At 37.6% G+C, this 25,818-nt stretch overlaps 1 protein-coding gene across 7 annotated transcripts in view; it reads right to left on the bottom strand.

Moving 5' to 3' along the window:
* Positions 1-25,818, bottom strand: part of Mrps27 (mitochondrial ribosomal protein S27) — a 111,936-nt gene that overhangs the window by 65,240 nt on the left and 20,878 nt on the right. For all 7 annotated transcript variants that reach the window (XM_021250663.2, XM_004872856.3, XM_004872858.3 and 4 more), the window contains 2 exons: positions 16,988-17,058; positions 14,922-14,980 (listed from right to left, as the gene is read on the bottom strand). In XM_021250663.2, coding sequence (XP_021106322.1) covers positions 14,922-14,980; positions 16,988-17,058 — 130 coding nt within the window. The remainder of the gene's footprint in view (positions 1-14,921; positions 14,981-16,987; positions 17,059-25,818) is intronic.

Genomic DNA, 25,818 nt, shown 5'->3' with positions numbered 1-25,818 from the left:
TAAACTTTTTTATACAAATAATCAGTTGTCCAAGTAGCATTTTTTTTCCAAGTAGCATTTACTAATTAATCCATTCTTTCTCCACTGATGTACAAAACACGTCAAGTTTCTGAATATGGTTAGATCTATTTCTGAGGTCTATTCTGTTTCATTGGTCTATTTGTCTAAATCTAAGCCAATGTCTCATTTTTTATTTATCACAGCATTCTAGTAAGTCTTGTTATCTGGTAAATCATTTTATCTTAGTCTTCAAACTCTTATTCTGATCCTTTGTTCTTTCATTTGAATTTGAGGATCATCTTCTTTGGTTCTACAAAAATTTCTACTGCAATTTTAGGTGGAAATGCATGGAATTCTTAGATGAAATCTGAGAATTACTGCCAATTAGTTTAAAACAAATAAAATGCAAAGATACAGTAAAAAGACTGGCAGGAAACACTAAAAAGCAGTGATTTCTCCTTTACAAGCTAAAAAGCCCACATGTAATTGCATTTTTATTATAAAGAAGTAATTTTGAAAATATGGAAAAATGTGTACATTTAACCCTAACCTGCAAGGCCATAGCAGCCTAGTTTTCTACATGATAATGGAGTACCCAAAAAAAGGTTTTTAGTTTCTACAGCTATGGGAAAAAAAAACCCCAATAAAATAAAATAAATAGTGGGGGATGGTGACAACATTAACTACTTTCAGCCATGTGAGCGCTTCTTGTGCAGTTGAGATGGCAAATCTAAGTCACTGGAGCAGTTGCTCAGTTTCTATTTCAACTGTGGAAAGGCTCCCAGCCTCAGAACTTGCTCTTCTATTTTGTATCTAATCTGCACTTTGACTATCAATTCAATAACATGTTATCAGAGATGGGTTTTGGTGTAGATTTTTCCTAGTTGGGAATCACTTTAGGTTTCTCCCTTTCTCTATGGACAGTAAGCTGGTGACTTTCTGCTGCCCCCTGGTGGGAAGCTGCAAGCTCAGCGATACAGGTACATTGGATATTTAAGAGCTTTTAGTATCTGTCTTTTAGTCAGAAACGATCTCAGAATGTGGTCTTCTCATATGGGTGTTGAACTAGTAGTGTTCATAAGCACCTGTTCCCCCCTTATGATGCCGTGATGATGTTTGTACCTTGATGCCCATTGGGTGAGGATAGTTGTGGAATAACCATCTTAGAAACCTACACTAAAACTTAAAATAAAATTTCCTTAAAGAGAAATATAGGGAAGAAACAGTCCTTGTTCTTCAAGGTGTTAAAATCTAGCATAGCCAAAATTAAAGCTAAAATTCACTCAGCACTGACTTTATTATCCCAAGACTATTCTAAGGACTTTAATATACACTAACTTCTTTAAACCCTGTAACTACCATAAGGCATAAGCATTATTATTATTATTATTATTATTTTGGTACCAGAGATCAAACTCAGGACCTTATGCTTGCAAGGCAGGCGGTGGAACCACTGAGGTAAATTCCCAGCCCCCCATAAGCATTATTTTAATGTCATTTTATGAGTGAGCCAATGGGCAGAGACCGTAACTAATTTACAGCCAATGGTGGCATATCTGGCACACAGATATCTGATTGTAGAGTACATTCTCTTGTACTCTGTATTTCTCAAGTAAGGAAAAATACAAAGATACAAAATTTTTATTAGTCAAAAGACAAAAATAAAATGAGCACCCCTGCATAGCTAAAGTAAATTTTATAGAAGAGTGAAGAGCAGGATGTTTATGGAGATAGCAGAGGTTGGGACAGGCCTTAAAACATAGGTTATATTCTGTTAGAAAGTCAGGCTAGAGAAGAACACAGGCAAAGACCAGAAAGCACAGGGCCTGCTCAGAGAGCAGCAGGGCGCTGGGGCTGAAGTCTGACAGTGCAGCATGCATCTGACCTCCTGTTATTAACTCAGCAAGTGGGGGACTGTAATAATCTATTACAGCCACAGAGTTCTTATTTTAACAAATAATTTCAATGTTCTTCCTACCAAAACTCAGCCAGGGCTTTTACGAATTAAGACTAATGGCCATCTGGACTATCACCCTTTGGCAGAATCCATCCCTGTGCCATGTAACAGGCAGTGCACAGTAAATATGCTCTTCATGTGCTGAGTTGGAAGACTTGGTTTTAAGTCCCAGCCCTGCCTATTACTACAGTAGCCATGAAACTGTGATACCGTCTCTTAAAATCAGCCTTGCTACTCAGAAAAACAGACTAGACGTCAACATAGAAAATGTGCCTGGTCAAAACAAACATAAGTGGAAATCATGAAAATGATGGCTGCCAAGATCACCAAAGAGAATTCGTATCACTTCTAACTCCTCAAATGCCCACTTGCCTAGAGACACAGCATCTGGAAATACTCAGGAATTTATTTGCCTTTGGCTTGAAAAATCATGATGCAATCAAATGAAACTTCTGTTCCCACAAATCTTTCCTTCAAGCTTCTGTTTATCTACTCAGCTCTCCTTAAATATGGTACTGATCCCTGAAAAGCTCTCTTAATTATCCTCAAACCAAACTCCCTTACACATAAAACACTACTGGAGTAGGGTTTATATAATAAATGTGAGACTCTTTTTAATTATGCCTTTCTCTCTGCCCTCCAGCTAAAGTTCTCGGTACCCTTATTACAACTTCACAATCATGAAACAAGTTAATAGAAAGATATTTTTCATCAAAGAACATTATACTGTAGCAAAGGAACTATGAATGATACGATGAGTATCTTTTTATATGAAATTTTAATGGATTTAAAGGTTTAATCCTCAAAGAGTTTTACAGCTACTAGAACAGATTTACTTTAGTCCTTTCCTTTTAAAATCCCTGGGTGTGGTGGCACATGTCTGTAATCTCCCACTTGGGAGGTTGAGGCAGGAGGCTCACTGTGAGTTTGAGGCCAGCCTGGACTACTAGTGAGTTCAAGGCCAGGCTGCACTACATATTGGAAACCCTGTCTCCAAAAAAGAAAGAAAACAAAAACAAAAAAACACCCCCCAAAAATCTCATGCTTTCTGGGCCTTTTGGTGCTCAAAGACAAGAAAAACTCAAATATGGCACAAAAATTGGTTTCCTGAAATAAGAAAGTAAGTTCTCATAACACAAAATTTACTAAAGGTATTTACAAATAAGATCTTAAACAAAGTCTGCCACAGGAAGAGAGTAAGGAATCTCTGATCCTTTCTGTTATCTAACTTTCCATCTATTAGCTTTTCTTTTGATAGTCAATGGTTAAAGTGAATGAAATTCCACTTCAACTGTTTAAGTGAATAAAGTTTGCGGTAAACTAAACAGAGGAGAACTTCATGCTTTCAAAGTCTAGCTTCTATCTCAGTGAGAAGGCAAAACAGAATTTGAGATAATGGAATGTGTCATGGGAGGCACCCAAGATCCTGTACTTATCTAGGAAGCTACTGTCCAGAGAATCAGATTAACCGGTTCCAAATTGCGGTTCCAAGTTGCAGATCGAAGTGAGACTAAGCTAGTCCCCAAATCCAAATAACTGTACCTCTTTCATACCATCCTGACTAGAGCAGGCTTTTTTCAGGATCCCCCCACAATGTATTTTTATTATTGAATCTCTTTATATGTTAAGTTTTCTCTGAGTTTGATTAATTCTGTGTCACTTTGTTATGAGATAGTTTAAAGTACTCATCGAGTCTCTATCTTCTGGTTTACTAGTGAGTCACCTTAGGACAAAGAACTGGCACAGAAAGACACACTGGTCTAACTGGAGAGCCTTTGACTTTGATGTCATGGCGAAGCCCAACCGACTTCCAATGCTGCTTGACAAAGTTCCAGCTGGGGGAAAGAAAGGGTGGAACACATCGTACCCTCGTGTTTTATTTTTTCTTGCCATAATGTTTATAATTGTTACTCTGATCACAGGAGTCATTGTGTTTGTGACTAACAACAAACTCTCCATGAGGCAAACTGGTAATGATATATTGAAATCTGATCTGGCTCACAAGTCCCAAATTCCAGTTTCTCTTAGTTCTATTGCCACATCCACTCCTAAGGAAACCTCTCCTAAAACCCCCTCTGTTTTCCCACTACTATAACTCCCTCTCTTGTTGCTGACATTCTTTTTACTAAAGGGGTCTTATAAAGAGATTGGAAGGATAGACTTTAGATGTAAGAAATAGTGGGAAATGGGAAATAGAAAGAATGTTAAGACAGGTAAATACATTAAGGGGGCAAGTTACTCAATATTTCTCAAAGTGCTGTAAATATCTCCTGCTCATGGACTATGAACCTAAATGACATTTAGTTAAGATGAATAGAGGTATAGAAAAATAGAGAGCTAATAGCAAACTATATTAACCATTGTGCAGTTTCTCAAGGGCCAGCTGGCAACCACAAGTTTGACATTTAATTAATTAAATCTTGCTTATACCCCCACTGATATAGAGATTTTGATTAAGTTACCTTCTGTTCTGCTTAGGTATGGGAAAATAAGGGGACAATTGTAATTTTTAAAAATGTATTCATGATGTTCAATGAAATGAATCAGCTTAGAAAAAATATACTGTTTAGTAAAAAATAATCTTTACTTCACTAGATATTGCTAAAGCGACCTAAAATGTAAACATGTTCCGCCCAATGCCTCTTAGCTATTGCTTAAAGATATAAAAATAAATCAGACCCTGAGACTTCTCAGAGGGAACCTGAACATTGCTTGAGAAGGTTCTTTTCTCATCGCTGGCCCAGGACATCTCCCCTTCCTACCCTGCATCGACATCGACTGCAGCTGGTCTGCGGCAATGTCATCCACAGCTGCTGAACTTGGATTTGTCATATGTCTTTAAGGAAACCACGTACCCTCAATTTCACAGATTCTGAATGCTGGCAAAACTTCAGAGGTCATCTAGTTTAAAATTTCCTAGCTGGTGCCAGGATGCCAGATCTAACGGGTATGCTTTGGCAGTTGTTCTTTCTCTAATGGCCCAAGTCTGGCACAAAATATGATGCAGCAAACTTAGAAACACATATATGTACAATGAAAAAGCAAAGACCCAGCCTCTGCTGCTTCTAAGTCTGGTTTCAATTCAGTACTTCTACCAATGTTCTGGTCACTTTCTCATTAACCAAGGTTTAATTTTTAGTTCATTTTGATTCTTGCTTTCTATCTTTTTCAACCTATCATTAATCCTGTTGATTATCCCCTCCTACGCAAAATACATTTTTCTCTTTTTTCCACTGTCAACTACCACATGACAGCCCCTTCACTGTGTGCACAGACAATTATGTACTCTTTCGATAAAAAATGTATTGTTTAATCTCCTGGGAATATTTTTATTATGATATATACTGCTCATGAATCTACTGCTAACTATTTATGTTAGGGATCTTTAAAAACTATTTCTTCAATAAGTAACACAGCCACAATATTAAAATTCAAAAGGTATAAGAGAGAATAACTGAAGTTACCCAGCACACCCACACACACACAAATGTATATCAAAGCACATGTATCCACATCACAGATACACAAACCACAGTGGTTATATAAAAAGTTCTCCACTTGTTCTTTTCACTTAATACACCTATACTTATACTATACAAAATATAAAAAAATACAAAGTCCTCATTATTTTCAATCACTGCATAGTAATACAATGTATGACTACAGAGTAATTTTAATCAGGCATCTACTGATAGATAGTTTTACTTTTGTAGTGGGTATTATTTCACACGCATGAGAGAATATCAGGATGTTAAATGTCTAGAATTGCAATAAGTGGGCCAAAGGATATATGTATTTATAATTTTAATATTGTCACCAAAGTTCTCTCTATATCTGCTATACCAATTTATATACCCACTAGTAATGCATGATGACAGGCTTAAAACTCTCCCTTTTACCCTGCCAGCATTCTGTTCTCTCTGTATCTTCCTGCCCTACTTCTCATTTCTTCCCACAGGTACTACTCTCCCTGACTGGTGCAGTCCCCAAGACTGCCAGTTCTCTTGGTGCCCTTCCATCTCTAACCACACTGCTTCCTCCATCTTGAACACCTGCTCCTGTTTCTTCTATTCATCTACTTCTCAAAGCCTCCTCTTGTCTGTTGATAGCAACAGGAATCCCTCTCAATCTGTCTTCTGTCCTGCTCAGAGCATGTTTCTTTAAAACACTAATTTTGTTACATATATGCAATCAGCTGACCTATATTTTTATATGCTGGGTTTATGTTGATTTTTGTATTGTTGCATATATATAACCATCCCCAACCAATTCATAGCTTTTTGATTGCAGTGATTATATTATATTCTTCCTTTGAATATACCAAAGTTTTAGTGAATAAAAACAATATTCTTAAACCTTCTATCGGCTTTAGAACTTCCCTTACAAAGACAGCTGAGAATGATTTGTCTTGCAGACATGGTATCTGTTCTCATGTACTTCTATTTCAGGTTCTTTGAGGTCAGTTTAAATTCACCTTCAATGGAAAAAGAATGGCAAGTGAATTATAAAATCTCTCCCTTCATATTCCCTGTAATCTTCCCTTTCTGTTTCTAAATATATACTGGACATTCAATACATACTGTATTTCTTGAACTGATATTGTTCCTAATTTCTCTACATTAATAATGCATGTATATGTGTGTGTGTGTATATATATATATACACACACACATATACACACATGTACATATGGAATGGAGAGGACCTAAATCAGACAAAACAACACTGAGGCCAGAGATTTAGCTCAGTGGCACCTTGCCTGTTTTGCAAGCGCAAGGTCCTGAGCTCAATTCCCAGTACCAGAAAAAAAAAAAAAAAAAGAGAAACAATAACCAGATTGGAGAACTTATACTACCTGATTTTAAGAAACTTAAAAACTATAGTCATCAAGAAAATGTGGTATTTGTACCAAAATAGAGATCAATGAAACAAAACAATCTAGAAATAAACACACATATATATGAATAAGTGATTACCAAAAAAGGTACAAAGGTAGTTTAAAAACAGTCTACTCAATAAATGGTCCTGATACAATTAGGCATTCTTAGGTCAAAAAATTAACTTTTTTTTTTTTTTTTGGTACCAGGGGTCAAACTTGGGACCTTGTGCTTGCGAGGCAGGAAGCGGAATCACTGAGCTAAATCCCCGGCTCCTCCAAAAAATTAACTTTGATCCCTACCTCCTACTATATAAAAAAAACCTCAATGGATCTAACTATAAAACCAAATACTATAAAACTTCTGAAACAAAATGTAGGCCAAAAATTTTTGTGGTGTTGGGTTGAGCAAAGATTTCTTAGATAACACCAAAAATGTAATACATAAAAGAAAAAATCGATTAATTAGACTTTCATCAAAAATAAAAACATCCCTGAAAAACACTCTTTAAATCAATGAACACAAGACTCTAAGAAAAAGAATTCTCCAGACTCGATAGCAAGAAAATAACTCAATTTTTAAAAATGGCAAAAGACCTGAGCACTTTGTCAAAAAGAGATAATACTAGTCATTAGGCAAATACAAATTAAAACCATAATGAGATACCAATAAACACATATTTCTATGGTTAAATGTATTGGCAAAAATGTGGAGGAACTGAAACTACTGTTGGTGATTGTAATATCATATAACCATTTTAGAAAATAATTTGGTAATTTCTTTTGTTAAGTATATATCTACCATACACTCCAACCACTTTATTCCTAGATATTTACCCCACAGAAATGAAAGCATCTAGCTATACAAAGACTTATGCATAGGTGTTCTTAGCAGCATGGACTGTTAGGAAAAGAATCTGTAGGAGTACCTGTCTCTCATATGAAATGAATAAAAGAATAACCATGTAAGATCACTGTGGAAAAGTTAAAAGGAATGCTAAGAAAATATTTTGAGGATTTATCCTCCTACAGCTAGGCTCCAGGATGAAAGGAAAGAAGAGAAGAAAAGTACAGTCTGAAGTAGTGGATGCCAAGGTTCTAATTTGGTAAGGCATGAATTATGCCCCTGACAATCTGCTACTGTCTAATACAGAGCCATTACTGGACTGTGGTAAGGATCAGCAAATAAGAATTAAAGCATTCAACAATGTTAAAAGTATGGAAGAGTTACTTAAAAAGGCACTGAGTTGCTTATGTCCCCTTGGGATATTACTCCTTTCTTAATGTTCAAGCACAAAGAGAGCTGGCAATATGCTAACAAAAAAAATTAAGATTGCCTTTTACTGCTGTAAAACACAATCTCTACACTCTCAAAGGAAAATTACTACTGTGGGAGCTTGCACGTAGCTCCCTCCTAATAAGCTCCCACCTTCCATTTCTCTACAGGCAGAAATGGATTCATACCACACAGACCTGGGGCAGTGTTCTCACCTTCCAAGGAACCATCAGTATATTTTTGCTTATTGAAAAATGAAGCTATTTTGGTCTTTCCTTTTTAGGCTGGCTGCCAACCTGGGACCTGGAGACATGCAGGATGCCATCTGCCTCACCCCAGCTGTTCCTGACCTACCACCCGTCTCCAACCAGAGATGCCTGGTATCTGCCAGGTCAGCTAAGCAACTGATGAAAGATGCTTGAGGCCAAGTATAGCATGGACGAATGTGTTGGCAGTACCCAGCCTGCCAATAAACTTTGACTTTCTCTCATTACTGGGTGGCCTGCCACTCTCTATGACAACACAGAGAATTGCATTCTGAGAAAAACAGACCTTGTTCTCTGTGACAACCTCTCCTTACTGTATGACAACTGATTCAACATTCCCTACATTTTTGCTAAAAACCAAAAATGTTAAATTCTTAACAGAGAATGCTCTGCACACTGAAAATTTCTATTGCTTTTTTTTGTTTTTGCATATGTTGGTCTTGCTGTTTCAGTTTTTAAAATGCTGTAATGACCAACTTTATTGTTAAATTTTCACACATAATTATTTTCTTTTTTTCTTAAATTCTTTTATTGGTACATTTTAAGTATACAACGCAATGACATTTCTTATTGGGAACTTGTACCTTTACATGATGCATCTTGGTTCTTATTTTTTCCCCATTCCTAGCCCTCCCTTCACCCCCTCCACCTTTCCCTATTTACAAAGACTTTATTTCCATTTTTTCCATTTCTTATCATTTTTCCTTTCCCTTCTTTCCTTTCCCCTGCCCCTCCCACTACCCCTACCCCTTTGGACCTTTTCTTCCTATTCTGCATTATCAATTATTACACTTTCAGTTTCTCACACCATCTATTGCTTTTCCTTCAGGAATGACCACTGTTACAGATTAAAGCATCAGTTCTGATTCCTGGTGCTCTAATGATGAAAGGAACCAAGTTTAATTTCATGCATCTGTAAACCACATTCCCAAAATGACTCAAAAGCCTAAATAAGCCTTTAAAAATGCAATTTGCAAATATCCTCTGTGAAGAGGACACTGAGTGGAAAGGAGGAATCTATGGCTTGAGTTTGCATCCCATTAATGCAGTAATCAAATACTAATATAGGAATTGTAAAAGCTTTTTATAACCATGAAAATAATGGCTTTTACTGATGGCACAATTTTCCTGATGATGAGCAGTTTTACATCTTGAAAATGGAAACGTAGACGCTGCCTCCAGACTCATCTGTCCACATGTGGAAAGCATGAATGGATTGCAGGAGCTGAGCCCAGAACTACAGATGAGGTGCCCAGGAAACATTCTCCACAAAACATCAAAGGAAGTAGTTCCTACTATATAAAACTCTACAGGAACTTGTCATAAAATAGCACTGACTCCCAAGCAGCCAGATTGCTGAAGGGGGAATGTTTTGCAGAAGAAACACTAAAATTATAGTTCTCAAGGAATAAACAACAATAACCCATAGGTTATAAGAAATATGAGGGGTTTCCCTTTATCTTGTAATTCTACTTTCTTCCTGCTCTGTAATGCTCTATATACTATGGTCTCTCTGGAATGCTTTCTGCTTGTCTCCTTTAAAGAAATTATAGCCCCATCTAGGTCCCTTCATGACACGACCTTGTGCTGGGGAAACTGCATTGTTTTCGGAGCAGGGACCACTGCACCTGCACCTGGCAGTCTCCTTCCCTGCTCAGGACTGGAGCAGCTTCCACGCGGTGCTCAGTCAATCTCCATGTCTTAGTCTCTGCATCAGCTCAATAAAGATGAAATATAATTCCTAGGAATGCTATAAATTATAGTAAATCAAAGGTGGAAGCCTTTTTTCTTTCAAGTACCAATGAAAAGGTGTTTGGATAGGAAGTAAAAATCTTCTGCTCAGAAAAAATTTTGCTTGACTGCTTTTAAAATTAACATAGAATAATTTTTAAAAAACCTTAAACAAATATAAAAAACAAATGCAGTCAGATTTGGAAGCTTGCCCACCAATCAGATAACCTCCGAACAGCCCTTTCCTGTCAGCTGCTGTTGGCTGAGCTACTGGCTTACCTTGCTTTTTCTTCTGTCCCACAGAACCTTCTGGGCTGCTTCTGGGAAACAGGTGATGGTGACAACAAAACCAAGCCATAATGTTCACGATCAGCTCCACCCCAGTTCAATTTTATGTCTTGAACGCCCTGGCAATGAGGTGATGCCTATGGATCCTTCTTGGAATTGGTATCTTATAACCAAAGCCAATTACATTGAAATACAATTATCAACATGTCAAGCTGTCCTTGAGATAAGATAACATATGTGCTGCTAAGCGCTAGTGAGCAGGTTTAATTATTTATGTAATTTCTAAACCTTGACAAGCATAATTTTTTAAGGTATCTGCAACAAATGTTAATGTGATATGAAAAAAAACAATGGTTCTTACTTGTGTGAAAGACATAGCTGTTATTTCTGTTGTCTGTTGCCTGTATTCATAATTGAAGGAAATGCTAAATACTAGGAGGCTTGTGAAAATGAAAATATAATTTTATTCTTATCCAACTCTGCACTCTCTGAATTTTCTCTGCAGAACAAATACATAAAGCCAGCTGGAAGCACAGCGTCTCTGGAAGAAGCCAAGGGCCTGCACGGCCTGGCCTCTCATATTCTGTGGGTCTCATTTAGCCTGCTAAGACTATGCAAGAGCACACTCATGCCTACTGTCCCAACCCGAAACTATACCTACTGAATGAAGTCCTGAGCTTAAGTCCTTCCTATTGTGTATTCATTTTATATTTTTTATTGTCCTATTTTAGTTTTATCTGTTACAACCCAACAGTACTGAGCATACCTTCTTTCCTTAGCTTTTATATTTTGTTCATTTAACTTGTTTTAACCTTCTCTCTGAAAAACTTTTATTCTTGATTTATTTTCCCTTTAGATATATACAGTATTACTGGCTATTTCTGTTTTTGTCAACTTATGTAATTTCTGGTATTAATCACTTTAATCATTGTCAGTTCATATTGTTCTTTGGTATAGGGCATCCTTTCCCTTTCCTTGGTATTTCCAGTTTCTATTTTACAAACAGCAGGGCAGTTGAGCACAGAGTTGCTGGCTCTGAGGACAGGGCCCAGCCCACATCTGACTGTCTGGATGTTTGTTTTTCCTGCTGCTATCTCCCTCCATAAAGAATCCTTGGTTCCCTTTAATGTTGAAGCTCTCAGGACTTCCAGGGATTCAGATGTCCAGATTCTTTCCTGGGATGACAAGATGATGATAAATAGTATCACTCCTGCTGAAGCCTGGGACTGTTTATTTGTGCACCTGATATAATAGCAGAAGTTCAATCAGCTCTGTACCAGTTGCTCAAGGTTTTCAAATTTCTTTGGCTCTAACACTCTTCAAATAATTCACAGGGATATTTGATCATTAAAAGATGAAAAGGTGTAGCAGCTACTCACTGCTAGCATAGCCTGGTCTAGTCACCAGGAAAGAGTTCAGCCAATGCAAATGTCCTGCCATGGGCTCTTCTCTACATGAGGTACTGCCTGGGGATGAGAAATCCAAATGGCAGGGGAGCAAGAAGCATGAGTTGTCTAGGATGAAGAAATGACCACATTTCCTCACTCTAAATCAGTGATTTAAGTTCACTCTGGGATGTCTAAATTCATTCCATTCAGGGGTGTTAGGTATCACAGCTACTGGAGAATGTGAACTAAAGGACTAAAGGAAATATCAGAAACCATGAAAGTTAACAACCACTAAAGATATACCTAACCGTCGGGGTGGAGGTGTTACAGAGCAGTTCCTGGTATATTCAGGATTAATGTTCTTGATTTGAATTATTTGAGAGAAACTCCAAGAGTTCATAACATAACTTTTAATTTTTCTGAGGCATAAATATGTCTCATATATTCTTTTAGGCTGGGAAGCAGGAGTAAGACACTTAGCTGCTGAGTCAAACTAGCCAACCTCTGTTATTTACATTTTGAAGAGTTTCATACAAACACAACAGTACTTAGGAAGTCATAAAAAATGTTTCTTTCTTTAAAAAAAAGTCTAAGGAAAAAAGAGCCAATGTAATGGAAGAGAGAAGAACAGAACTAAAAGTGATGTTGTAAGAATATTAGTTCTGATTAAAGCAAAGATGAGATGTCAAATCAAACAGTGGCTCAGATTTATGATGCATAAGAGTCCTCTATATAATCTACATGGAAACAGGAAAGAGCAATTTTATGGTATTCAGGAAGATTCCAGACCACACAAACTGGATATCCTGTGAAGAATTAATCATGGAATGTCCTGAAAGAATACTTTGAGGTGTAAGTACTGAATAGTTTCTCTGGTGTGAGAAACTGAAAGTATAAATAAGGATTAAAATGTATAATAGATAATGTGAAATAGGAAGAAAAGGTCCAAAGGGGAAGGCGAAGTAGGAGGGGTAAGGGACAGGAAAGAAGGGAAAGCAATAAATATGAGAAAAGGAAATAAAGTCTTTGTAAATAGGGATGGGTGGAGGGGTTGAAGGGAGGGCAGGGGAATAGGGAGAAAATAAGCAAGATATATCATGTAATGGTACAAATTACCAATGACGAATATTATCATGTTGTATACCTAAAATGTACCAATAAACTTAATAAATAAAAAAATAAAAGAAGAATACTTTAAGGTATAAGGACATGGATAGTGGGTAACTTATTCATCACTATATGCCCAGAACCTTGAACAGGGCCTGGGCACAAAAGAGGTGATCAGTAAATACTGAATTCGAATCACTGAAGTCAATGATCTGTTACAGAAACACATATAAATTTGGGACAAATTTCTGCCAAGATTATGTATGGCACTGTGTCTCACAGGATGAAATTCTAGGCAATAGTTTCTATTTAGAAATTGGAACTATCTTCTGCATTTTGCCATGAACAAAACAAAACAAAAAAAATTAAGAGAGGAAGAGAGAGAGAGAGAGAGAGAGAGAGAGAGAGAGACACCAGATGCCAGCCAAATACACTCATCACCATGGACAAAAATAACCAATAAAGCAGCTCGCAGTTCCAAGGAGGCAGGCTCACTCTCATTGAAGGATGCGGGTGCGTTTAGCTTAACAAAAGGTAAGAGGATTGCAATTAGGATTTTAGTATCAGAATTTAAACTTAGGATATTGCTAAAGGCAATCTTAGATTGGAAAATAAATGTTTTTTAAGGGGTGGAATCTAGTCCATTGAGATTTATATTTAAACAGAAAACACCAAAAAGGTAGTAGAATAAGGGTGCTTCAGAAAAGAGCAGCTTCATTTCTATTTAGCAAAATCAAATAAAAGAAAATTGAATAAATTTTCACTGAAATAGAATACGCTTTTAAAAACGCACCTAAGGGCCCGAGATTTAGCTCAGTGGTTCCGCCACCTGCCTCGCAAGCACAAGGACCCAAGTTCGATCCCCAGTACCAAAACAAACAAACAAAAAATGAACCTAGATGCAAATAACTAGAATTTTTTTTTAAATCAAAACAAACTAAAATCAAATGGGAAATTCTAACTAAAAGCTTACTGGTAACATTTAAATTTCAATGGCTATATTTTTAGAATCCAGAAATTGGAATAAATCATAAATCATATTTTGCAAACAGGAATCGCAATAAAATTTTTGCTGTATTGTTCTGACAGATATTTAATAGGTAAAAAGCCACCTAAAAGGATGAATCATAATGTATTTGATCAGCCCTTTACTTAACGAGAATTAATCATTCCAGTCTTATGCTATTACACATAATGCAGTACTGGACATACATCTTCTTACATTTGGACAAGAATATTTATAGTTCACAATAAAACTGTTTGAAACTCTGAGAAAAAATGAAGTACTTAATTTGGTAATGTAAAAAACGTTCTAAAATACAGTTTTGGGTTTTGGAGCAGTTTGGATTTGAATAGTAAGATTAGGGATTCCTCAATCAGTAAAGTCTATCCAAATATTCTAAAATCTAAAAAAATCTGAAATCTGAAATATCTCTGGTCCCAGGCATTTCAGATGAAGGACAGTCAATCTGTGCATATGAATAAAATTTTTTCCTATCAAACTGGTAAAAATATCCAAGTGTGAAATAACCTGTGTGCTGGCAAAGCTGTAAAAAGAGGCCTCTCTCATACACTGCTGCTAAGAATGTAAACTGGTAAAACCTCATGGAAAGCAATTTGGAAAGTAATAGCTATGAAAATTATAAATGTATAGACTCAAGAGAATTATGTGCAAAATTATATACCTACAAGGATTTTGATAACAGCACTGGGTATATAATCTATATGATGCTGTTATAAAAAATAAGAAAGCCCTATACTGATAATGAGAGGTTGCTAAAATATAAACTTAAAAACAAAGATGTCAAACACTACATATAACATATCATATATACTGCCTTTTTTGTTAGAGAGGGGCATGGGGGCTGGTTATGTAGGTCAGAAGCAGAATGCATGCTTAGCACACACAGAGACCTGGGTTCAATCCCCAGCACCAAGAAAACCAAACCAAACAAAAACTAAACAAGCAAAACAAAAACTGTAAAAAGGGAGTGTGAAGAAAATACACAGCCAACTGGAATGGAAAACTTACTTGTAAAGGTAATACTCTGCATGGTCTATTTCTTCTCGAGATGAAATGTTGTCCACAAACTAAGAGATAAAAGAAATCATTGGGTTAAGTACAAGTTATGCCATGTATTTGGCCTAGTTCACACATACTGACGTTAAAATAGGACATCCATTTTCCTGGGATAATGTTCATGTAGTATGGCTCTGTCCTTGAAACTGCTTTATACTAATGCAAACAAAGTGGCTTCTCTTTTTCTATATGTACAGAAAATGTGAATTGAAAGCCAAATTTGAAACTTGCTCTGAAGAAGAGAGATCTCCTCCTACTGTATTTGTAACTAGTCATCACTTCTCAGGGTTGAGCCCTAATCTTTCCTCTATGCCCTAAGCTCCAAATACAAGGGAACACATGCTGAAAGGATAAAAACTCTAAAGGCTGAAAAAATATTGCCCAGCACACAGAAAGCTAAATTTAGGGAACTCAGCTTGTAACTACTTTTCCTACTCTGATTTAAGTTCTGCTGTGAACCAGTGAATGTACGATTTCTCTTCTAACAAAATCTCTCTTCAAAACACAGAATTTTTAAGTATACTCTGTAACTACAACCCAAATGAAAGAACAGAAAAAACTATTTCAAGAATGGACTCTACCCTTAAGTAGAGACTCTGAGGCAAAAAAAGAGATGGTGGTAACACATGTTGTGAGTACTATATCATTAAAACCTCATAGAGGGGAAAAAGAGAGTAAAAAGGAGACTTTTTAAAATAACTGGGACTTGTGGATTTGATTTAGAAATCCATTAAGGACAGATTTAGAATCCAAAATGCAGTGGAAACACAGACTCTGAGCTTGAGAAGCAGCTTTCCTGATAGCTTGCTGTGTGGCATAAACAGATGGTATAGCCCCTCTGGGACTCAGTCGCTCCATCTGCATAACCAAAAAAAAGGCTCTTGCCCCCAAGAGCACAAGGCTACAAGAAGAAATGGGAAAGCTCCGTAAACCTTGAAGTCCTACTTAAACAAATGTCAGGTGTGATCGTCCAGGGGTTTCACACATCATATGAGAGTTGAACTGTTGGTCTTTCAGTTCTCCTCCAATACGGCAATTATGAGCTCAAAAACTTCCAGTTCTCACCAGGTGAACTGGTTTGCTACTAAAAGAATAACAAATGACAAGAGAAAGGACCAGGACTAAAAAGAAAGATTATTTTTTTCCTTTCTCTCTTCTATATTTAATAATACTTTGAATTTTATGGTGCTATTAATTTCTACAAAAAAGCTTTCACAAGATCTTACTTTAGCATCACATCAACCATCTGAGGGAGATGCTACTGTCCTCACAGCAGAAATGAGGAAATTGAGAGGGACCCTGTCACCCTGTATCACAAAGTGAATTCATGATCCAGACAAGACCAGGTGTATTTGAGGGAGACAACAGAAGAGAACACTGCTTTCATAGATATTTATTGGCATTTATATCCCAACTTTTCTACTTATAAGCCATGTGAACTTGGGAAAACTATTAAACTATTCTATATCTTAAAAAACATAATGTTTATCTCATATGGCTGCTATGAAAATTAAAAAGAAATAATGTAGGTTATGAATCTAATACAATGTGGCATAGGTGTTTGGTAAGTTACTCTTGATTACTATTTCTGACTCTGAGCCCAGTATTATTCTTCCATCCACTGTCTTGCAGCAGCAGGACATTAATACCCATTCTCAGCTACCAAAAACATTTCCAATGCCAACCAGAAAATATTAGTACTCTGAAGGTCATATCAATTTAAAAGAAAAAATCACAAGTATCATATGGCAAAACATTGTTATCTTGAGAAAATTAAAATAAATTGGATACATGACAGTGATTACTACCATCAGAGTCTGGTATTATCTTTCATTTCAGCCAAAAAATTTTGTAATTATATCATAAAATATGGATTAGTAACTACAAAAACATACTACACTATGAAAAAATATTTCCTATGAAGGGTATTCTTTCCTCATGCAGCCTCATCTACTTAAAGAGTCTTTCTTGCTGTTTCTCCTTCTTCTTTGAAAAAATACATGTTTAAATGTTCTTACCCGTGATACTGTTAAAGAACTAACAGGCAACTTTCTCTCATATGTTTTGTTCATTAAATATGCAAGATCAGCTGTGGAAGAAAAAGAGCTTTGTTAAATAAATATATACATTTCTTTTTTTTTTTTTTAATATATACATTTCTTAAGAAAAACCTGACAGATATGACTCCTGCCAGATGGCTGCCAACACTACAAGTCAGTATTAAAACAGATGCTCAATCTTGCTCTTTTTTTAGAAATAGTTTTTACATAAATTAAAGAGACCAGTGAGTATCAGTAACATTTAAAAAATGATTAAAGGATTATAAAAAATGTTCTCAGTATATAATTTTTAAAAAATGGATCAATAAAATATTTCTGGAAAGAGATATAAAGCGTTATTTTTGACAGACTCCAGAAAAAGAAATTAGATGTGAGGCTGGAGAAGGAGATTCTACATTGCTTATCCATTTTATTCCCTTTGCATTTTGAGGCAGGTAAATTTATCAGCTATTCCGATATTTAAAAACTGAAATTTACTGAGTGACTTTTATATATTTCCTGAACAAATCAGAGAGGCTCCCTGACTAAACTTAGTGATTTTTGGCCCAAACTATTCCTATTTTGTTTATTTCTAATAGAATATCCTTAGGGACACTTGGTATTTCTGAGATTATACATTTATCTCAGAGTCTAAAAAGATCTGAAATCCTGATGGCATACTTTCCAAAATATTTATTTCATGTTATGTCACTGCTTCTCAAGTTTATAATAACCTCTTTCCCTTTTCCTCCTCACTCATACTCTCAGCTCATGATTTTATCTAATTTCACTGAAAAAAAAAAGAAGCAATCAAAAGAGAACTTCATCCTTCTCGCATCAAATCTTCTAAGCTAGTAGCATTGTACTCATTACTCAGCCTTCTGTTGTTACAAAAGATGAAAAGGATTTAAAAACAGCAGCAAAACATCTTCCCGTGTCCTCAGTATCTCCCATAGCTACTTCTTTGCTCTTCTTAGAGAGATTCTGCCTCCAAAGAGTCAGCTTTAATATAACTTGCACGACTTCCTTAGTTTTCACTCTTCAACTCAAGTCTAATCAGATCTGGGTTTCCACCATTCCACCACCCCCAGTGACCACCTCCACACTGTTAGATCCAGTGGTTAAGGCTCCATTCTCATCTTGCTTGACCTCTCTGTGTATCTCTATATTGTAGCTGATCTTTCTATTCTTTTTTTTTGGTACCGGGGATCAAACTTGGGTCCTTGCATTTGCACAGCAGGCGGCGAAATCACTGAGCTAAATCCCTGGCCCCTTTTTTTTCTTGAGATCATTCTATTCTTTAAGAAGTATTTATTCTCTTTGTTTCTTCCTCTTGGGTTCCTTCGTAGGATCTCCTCTTGACTTCACCTGCCCTCTCGTCCCCGGGTCTCCTTTCTCATCCTCCTCCTCCTCTGCTTCTCTTTCTCCTTCTTTTTTCAGACAGGGTCTCATAACGTAGTCCAGGCTGGCCTTGAGTTCTCTGTGTAGCCCAGGCTGGCCTCCAACTTGTGATTCTCTTCCCTCAGCTTTCTAAACGTTGGAATTACAGGTGTGTACCACTGCCTGCTTCCTCTTCTTGTCTTGAGAATGTTGGAATGCCCCAAGCCTCAGTAGTAGAGTAGACCCTTCCCTTGAGCATCTGTGCTCAGTTCCTAGGTGATCTCATTCTCCCCATGGCTTTAATCATTGTCTACAGACTGCTTGCTCCATGCACACACACCCACCCTCACTTCTGCCTTAATTCCACACTTGCATTTCCAACTGCATAGGTGATTTCCCCATCTGCATGTCTAATACGCCTCTAAACATTATCAGTCTTCTTAATTTTTCAACTTTCTATTCTACATCTACTTTCCCTATCCCACATAAAGGGGATGGGAAAACACCTGCTGGCTTACTCAGACCAAAAAAGTAGGTGTCATTCTTAATCCCATTCTTTTTTTTTGTACCGGGGTTCGAATTTAGGACCTTGCACTTTCGACGCAGAAGCAGTGCCACTGAGCTAAATTCCCAGCCCCTTAATCCCCTTCTTTTTCACACCTTATAACCAATTTGTCAGCAAGTCCTACAGGCTCCATATTTGGCATATATTATACCAAACATATATACGTTATATATATTATAAAGTATATTATATATAAATATATATATTTTTCACCAGCACTGCTAAGTCTCTGTCTTCCTGACCTTACTTTAATAACTCTTCACCATTATCATCCAAATCTCCACCCAGCAGGCTAGGGTTTTGGACCAATAAGATCATGTCATTCTCTTTTCTGAACTACCCAATGTCCTATTATAGTTAGAATAAAACCTCAAATATTTTTAGGAACTACAAATGCCTACATAAACTGGCTGTGGCTTTGTTTTTCTGTCTCTTACACTGAACTAACTGTAAAATCCATGAAGGCATGAACTAAATTCAATGATCTATTCTCAGTCTTTGAAACCATTCAATGAAAGACACTGAATATCTAAAGAAATCAATAAAAGGAATGAAAAGGGGATGGAAAAAGAAGTGACTGGATTTCCAAGGCTTTTGTACACCCTGGTGGGTGACATTAGTATCAAGGAATAAACAACTAGGTGATAAGCAATAAGTAAGTATTTGATGGCCTCTTGCTGTGCATTTAAGGGTTCCCCTCTCCTCTTCCCGGATTAATGATCAAAATGAATAGTGACTGGGGGAAAATAACTGTAAAAACTCTTAAAACCTGATACCTTGTAGGATGCAAAAATAAATAGCTTTCCAGTTGGGTGTAGTAGTGTGTGTCTACAATCCCAGTACTAAGGAGGCTGAGGCTGGAGGATTGCTGTAAGTTCAAGGCCAGCCTGGACCACCTAGTGAAGTCAAGACCAGCTTGGACTACATAGCAAGAGCCTGTCTCAAAAAAACCCAAATAAACAAACAAACAGATTTCCTTACAACCATCTTAAAGGGATTATGACATTTATTTAAGGAACATATAAAAACAACAAATAAATCCTCAAAAACCCTCTACACTAAAGGAAATTAATATTGTTGAATCTGTTTACTGGTAGAACAGATGTCAAACAACTCTCTCAGGATGCCAAGGCTTTATCATCTCTTCTTAGTAGCGGTTCTTATGATGACAGGGAGTAGTATTGCCTTCCTTTAACTCAAAATAAATACTGTTAATAAGCAGGTTCAGGAACTACTGACCTCATTAAAGTAGTCCCTATGCCCAGTTTCCATCAGGATTCCACACAGTACACAATATCTAACCAAACTCTGGACTGTGGGACTGTATGATTCCAAATTCAATTACTCCCCTAGCCTCTATTGTATTTAAAAATTAATGGTTAAAATGTGCTTGTTAGTTCTGGGATAATAGATAAAATCTGTAGCAAAACAAAGTTCCTAAGTAAATTACTCAACCCCTTGTTTGTCCGGAGAACGAATGTTCCCGGGCCCACTGTCGGTAGAGCAATCCACCAATGTGTCTGCCGACCATCAGTACGTGACCGTTGTGACCATATGGTCGTGACCATTACTGTGTGTGTCTGCTGACCAATAGTACGTGACAGTCGACCACTAACCTTTGTTCCTTTTTTTTCGTACATCTACATGTTAAACTCCCCCTCAATCCCCTATAAAACAGCCTCGGACTCTGAGCCAGTGGCCTCTCTAAGCTATTTTGCTTTGAGAGTGCCGTCTGGCCAGACTAATAAAGGTCTGTTTTATTTTCCAACTTGTCCGGTGTGTTCCTTCCCGGGTGTTCGTCGCTGCAGTCAGCTCCTCAGAGCGTTTGGTAAGGCCCTCGGTCTTACAGGACAGAGATGGCTTTGCCAGTCACTTCTTAAGAGTGGTCACCAAACACTCATTTGAAGTCCTTCATGGAGGCCTCTTCAGTTAAGTGAACTCAGCCAGGCTTAAAACAGGCAACAGCTGCACAGCCTGCATCTGATGAATATCATTTACATACTGCAAGTCAGAGGAAGGTTTGTTGCTAAATACCCCATTCCACCAATCACTCTCATCATAGTACTGGCATGATGGATGAGGCAAAAAATGGCATGTAGCCAGGAGGGCCAGGGACGCTGGGACAGCTGTGGCCTATACAGGGCCAGCACCACAGGCTTCTGGACGGTGGGCTCCAGAGTCAAAGTCACACTTGATGTTTCAGGAGGGCCAGCAGGTGCCTAGGTTCTGCTCAAAGGGATGTGCCAAAGAGGGTGTTTGCTGGTTACTCAGCTCCTTGGGAACACATGCTGCAGCAGATGGGGAAACCACCAGAGCTACATGGATAATGGACCTGCCATTTAAATGCTTCTTTCAACAAAACCTTTAACACTGCAGAGATACCATGGAAATGCAAGTTTATTGAGGACTTGCACCAAGAGAGCACTGGAGTGCAGTGCCACACGAACCTGGTGGAGGATCTGAATGGCTTGAAGGGTTTTAACATGTGGGACTCCTAGGCTTCCCACCCGGAGGGAGGTTGTGACTGGACTCCGTAGGACTGAGGTAAGTTCCAGGAGACTGTGGCACTGTGGCCCATCAAGCACTCACCATTATGTTTACCATGGAGGCAAAGAACACTAATGGGTTTTGGATGATGCTCCTAAGCTCAAAAAAGACAGCAGACAGGAATCTACTTGTGGAATAAGATGAACCACGTATTTAAAAAAAAATTTTCCTTTCACCATAAAAATAAAATACCTAAATTTTTTTAATGTTTCAAATATGTGACTGAGCTTTCAAGATGGTAGATGTAATTTTCAGAGACCAAGGCAACAGGGGAGCAGAACCTATGGGAGTTAAGGGAGTAACAACAATTCAGTCCCTGAGGGCACCTCAGGTCCCAAAGACACAGAGCTTAGGTTTTAATGACTTACAGGTGACAAGGGATAAAATCAAGGCTTTCGTAAAATGAGGGAGAGCCAGGGAGGCAGAAGGACTGCAGTGAGTTTGAGGCTAGCCTGACCTATGTAGTGAGACCTTGTCTCAACAACAACAAACAAAAAAGAATTTTATTTAAAGAGCTAATTTTACTAAGTAATCTTCTAAAAATGGCAACTACTCAACAGTGACAAAGCTCATCAGTAACTGCCTGAGGAAATGGTGTGGAAGAGTAAGAGGAAGGAGGAAAGGATTACAAAGAAAAGAGAAAGATCTTTGGGGGTGACAGAAGTTCTCATTATCTTGACTGTGGTGATGATTTTATGGTCATATATCCGTACATATTACCATATTTTAAACTGTATACTTTAAATATGTTTAGTTCATTTTACAAAAACAAAACCTCAACAAAGCTCTAAAAAAGAAACAAATAATTTAAAAAGCAGGTTGGAGACAGGTGACGTGAGAATAAGTGAAGAGTAGATCCAGAAGAAATGACAGAAACTGCAGCAAGGATCAAGATGAGACTATGAGGGGCTGGGGATTTAGCTCAGTGGTTCCGGCACCTGCCTTGCAAGTGCAAGGTCGAGTTCGATCCCTGGTACCAAAAAAAAAAAGGATGAGACTATGAGGAGTTAGGAGACACTGAAAATAGAGTAAGAAGGTCTAAAATACATTTAATTAAATTTCCAACAGAAGTAAGTAAAGAAAATGGGGGAGGTAATATATGATGAGATAAGGGCTGACATTTTCTAGAACTGAAAAAAAAAAAATACAGGTTTTCAGATTCATCTCCAGTCAGTAAGTAAAAGTGAACTCACCGTGATATGTTATTGTGAAACTGAAAGAAATGAGGGGATCTCAAAAATGGTCAGAAAGTTACTTAGAAAGGAAAAAGAAAGACAACTAGACCAGTAGCTGTTTTCTCAACAGGAATAAAGGAAGACAGAAAAAAGAATAAGATGGGCAAAATGGAAGTAAAAGGAATTAACCTAGTATTATTTATTATAGACAGCTAAGCTAGACAAACATATAGGCAGTCAGACAGGGTCAGACCCTCAAGAGAGTCAGGGCAAAAGTAAAAACAGTACAACTGTGGCCTGAGGCACATCTGGGGGAGGCGAGGCCTCAGGATAAAGATGAAAATCAGAGGGTGATCAATCCTCCCACTGTCTAGAAAGGGGGACAGTAAGGGCTAAAGAAAGACAATAGAGACTTTCCTAATTTCAAAGTACATGGTGGGCCGGGAGGTCAGTGCCTCAGAGTGGGCAAAGACAAACACACTCTGCGCTTGCCACTATTTACTGGATTCCTACAATAATCAGAGTATCAGGTGATTCACAGGCCAGCGGTAATCCCGTGTTGATGAGGATGGTGAGATGAGCAAAAACAATCTTACAATAGTAGATGGAAGCATTAAACTGATAAGGAATTTGTCTCTCCCCTGTCAATCCTTTCTTTTTTTATTACCACTCAGTTCTCAAAGAACCAGGAAGTCTTCAGCTGATGTAATCTTGCCCTTAAGCCTCACAGCATCAGGGGGCCATTCAAAATGGAGTTGTTTCCACATGCCATAACTGGCTCACAGGCATGGGCATTAGGCCTCTAGCAGCCCTAATTATAATTATGAAATTTTTCCCCAAAATTATGCAGAATGGCTCGACTGACGAAATGACCAGGCCTAAGATAAGTGATAACACCTGGTCTAACGAAGTCTAGTAGACATCAGTCACCTTGGTGGGTGACTAAGACCCTCAGACTCATCCCTTCCTACAAAATTCTTTGTTCCTTCCATGTACACTTGCTAAGTCACTTGCTTCCCCATTGGATCAATGTTACCTTAGCGACTATAGTTATAATCTTATTGGTTGATCATAGCTGTAACCCATGCTGTACCCACATGGCTGTGCTCTATAAAACTTCCCCTGAGAAGTGGGGTCCTCCTGCCTTTCAATAAATATTTCCTACTTTTAACCTCTGTTTCTTAGAATTCATTCTTCGATTTCAGGGAACACGAACTTGGCATGTCAGACATCTAGCTGGTTGACAGTTATAATATTTCCCCTCCATCATCTGGAGGTCCTACATCATTTCCTGTGTCAGTGTTAATAACATCTAGCAAAACAGGGCCGGGGATTCAGCTCAGTGGTTCCACCGCCTGACTCGCAAGTGCAAGGTCCCAAGTTCAATCCACGGTACCAAAAAAAAAAAAAAAAATCTATCAAAACTATCTTTTAAGAAAAATGGCAAAATAATGACAAAAACACAGAATTTATTAGCAACAAATAAAGGGAATTTTTTAGAAGCTGTGTTTTTAGGAGGTATGTTTTGAGAAGAAGCAAAATGATCCTAAGGCAAGGAAGACTTGAGATGCCAGAGAGCTGAGAAAATAAAAATGGCTACATGGGGTGGGGGTGCAGTGACTGACCTGGTCAGATGTGTATGAGTGTGTATGTGCATGTGTGTGTCTGGAAAGTTCTAAAGGATAGTAGAGTGTGATGAACATTGGAATTAAGTTAAATATGTGTATCAGAAGACACAGGGCAACAATCTTACAAGAGTAGATACGGGGGATATAAAATCCAGACAAATAGAGGAGGAAAAATGTAAAAACAAAAGCAAAAATTAAAAGAAAATAAAACCTCTACTCAATCTAAAAGGTTAAGGAAAAAACAAGAGAGACTAATTAATTAAAAAATTACAAAATTTTAACTAGAAAGTTAAAAGATAATTGTGAGGTTGGTTAAAAGCACCACAGCTTCACAGTACCTAAAATTCTCAGAAAGAAAATGGAAAGCTCCTTAATGATTATGAAAGCTACAATGGAGATGTGCCAGAAAAGAAAGCTCATATAAAAGAAGTGGTCTGAAGGTCAAAATTGGAGTAAGGAAGGTCACTGAAGAAAAGATGGATCCTCCACTGAAGGCTAGCAGCTTTACTGAGAAATGATTTTAATTTTTCATGATTTCTACATTTCTACAAAACTGTTTCTATATTATTGTTACCCAGACAGGCAACACTAAGCTTTCTCTGGGCTCTAGGCCATATGTGCATCTTATCTAATTTATAGAAGAAATAGATACTGGTTATTATTGTCTTTCTTAGAAGAAGTGATCTTGAAAGATGGGCTGAAACTGTTTTTGTTTCTCACATTTTAAAAGAAAAACAAAGACAGAGCAAACATACCATGTGTAGCAGTAACAGAAGGAATTATGGGAGGTTCTGTAAGAGCCAGTTTTGATACAGATTTTTTGGATTTCGATGTGTTTTTCCATCAGAAATTTTAGATAGACCCAATAAGGACATACATGAAAGCAAGCTATGTACACATATATGCTAGGATGAGGATAATATGCACAAATCAGACTCATCTCTAAAACTGTTAGCAGATGGTAAATATGAAACCTGTAAATGAATAATGAATGACACAGAGATGCAAATGTGGAACAGATAAAAGTTCCATTAAAAAAAAAAAAAAGGAAAGCAGACTTCAAAAAATCTCCATCAGGGCTCAAAAATCAGTATTTGAAAATTATTGTAAGCCACAGGTCTCCACAGAGGAAACGACACTGTAAAACTAAACATCAGCTAAAATGGGAGATGCATCTGTAAGAGATAGACCTGAATTTGAACATATCCATGGTATCATACTCTTTGGACTGAATGAGGAGGCTCTTAACAAAACAAAAACACAGAAATAAAGCATAACAGTAACTGAAACCAAAAGGTGTACCTTACTTTGTGATTATAAACTGAAAAACTGGAAATAAAATTTTAATTCAGCAAGGTTTATGCATCCAATTCAGGTCAAGTCACCTGGGCCCCTGCCCCTAGCGGGAGACCTGAGTAAACTTCCTCTCAAGAATCTGAGAGCTTCCCAACAGGCCTGTCCCCCTCACAATGGCCAACCTGGCGCCCTTGTGGTACACGCTCGCTCAGTCACTGG

Source organism: Heterocephalus glaber, unplaced genomic scaffold (assembly GCF_053883595.1).
Source record: "Heterocephalus glaber isolate CG9 unplaced genomic scaffold, H.glaber_assembly_v1.0 deba00001788, whole genome shotgun sequence".
NCBI classification, from domain to species: domain Eukaryota; kingdom Metazoa; phylum Chordata; class Mammalia; order Rodentia; family Bathyergidae; genus Heterocephalus; species Heterocephalus glaber.
The sequence above is the reverse complement of the archived record's forward strand: the minus strand, read 5'-3'. Positions and strand labels throughout refer to the sequence as shown.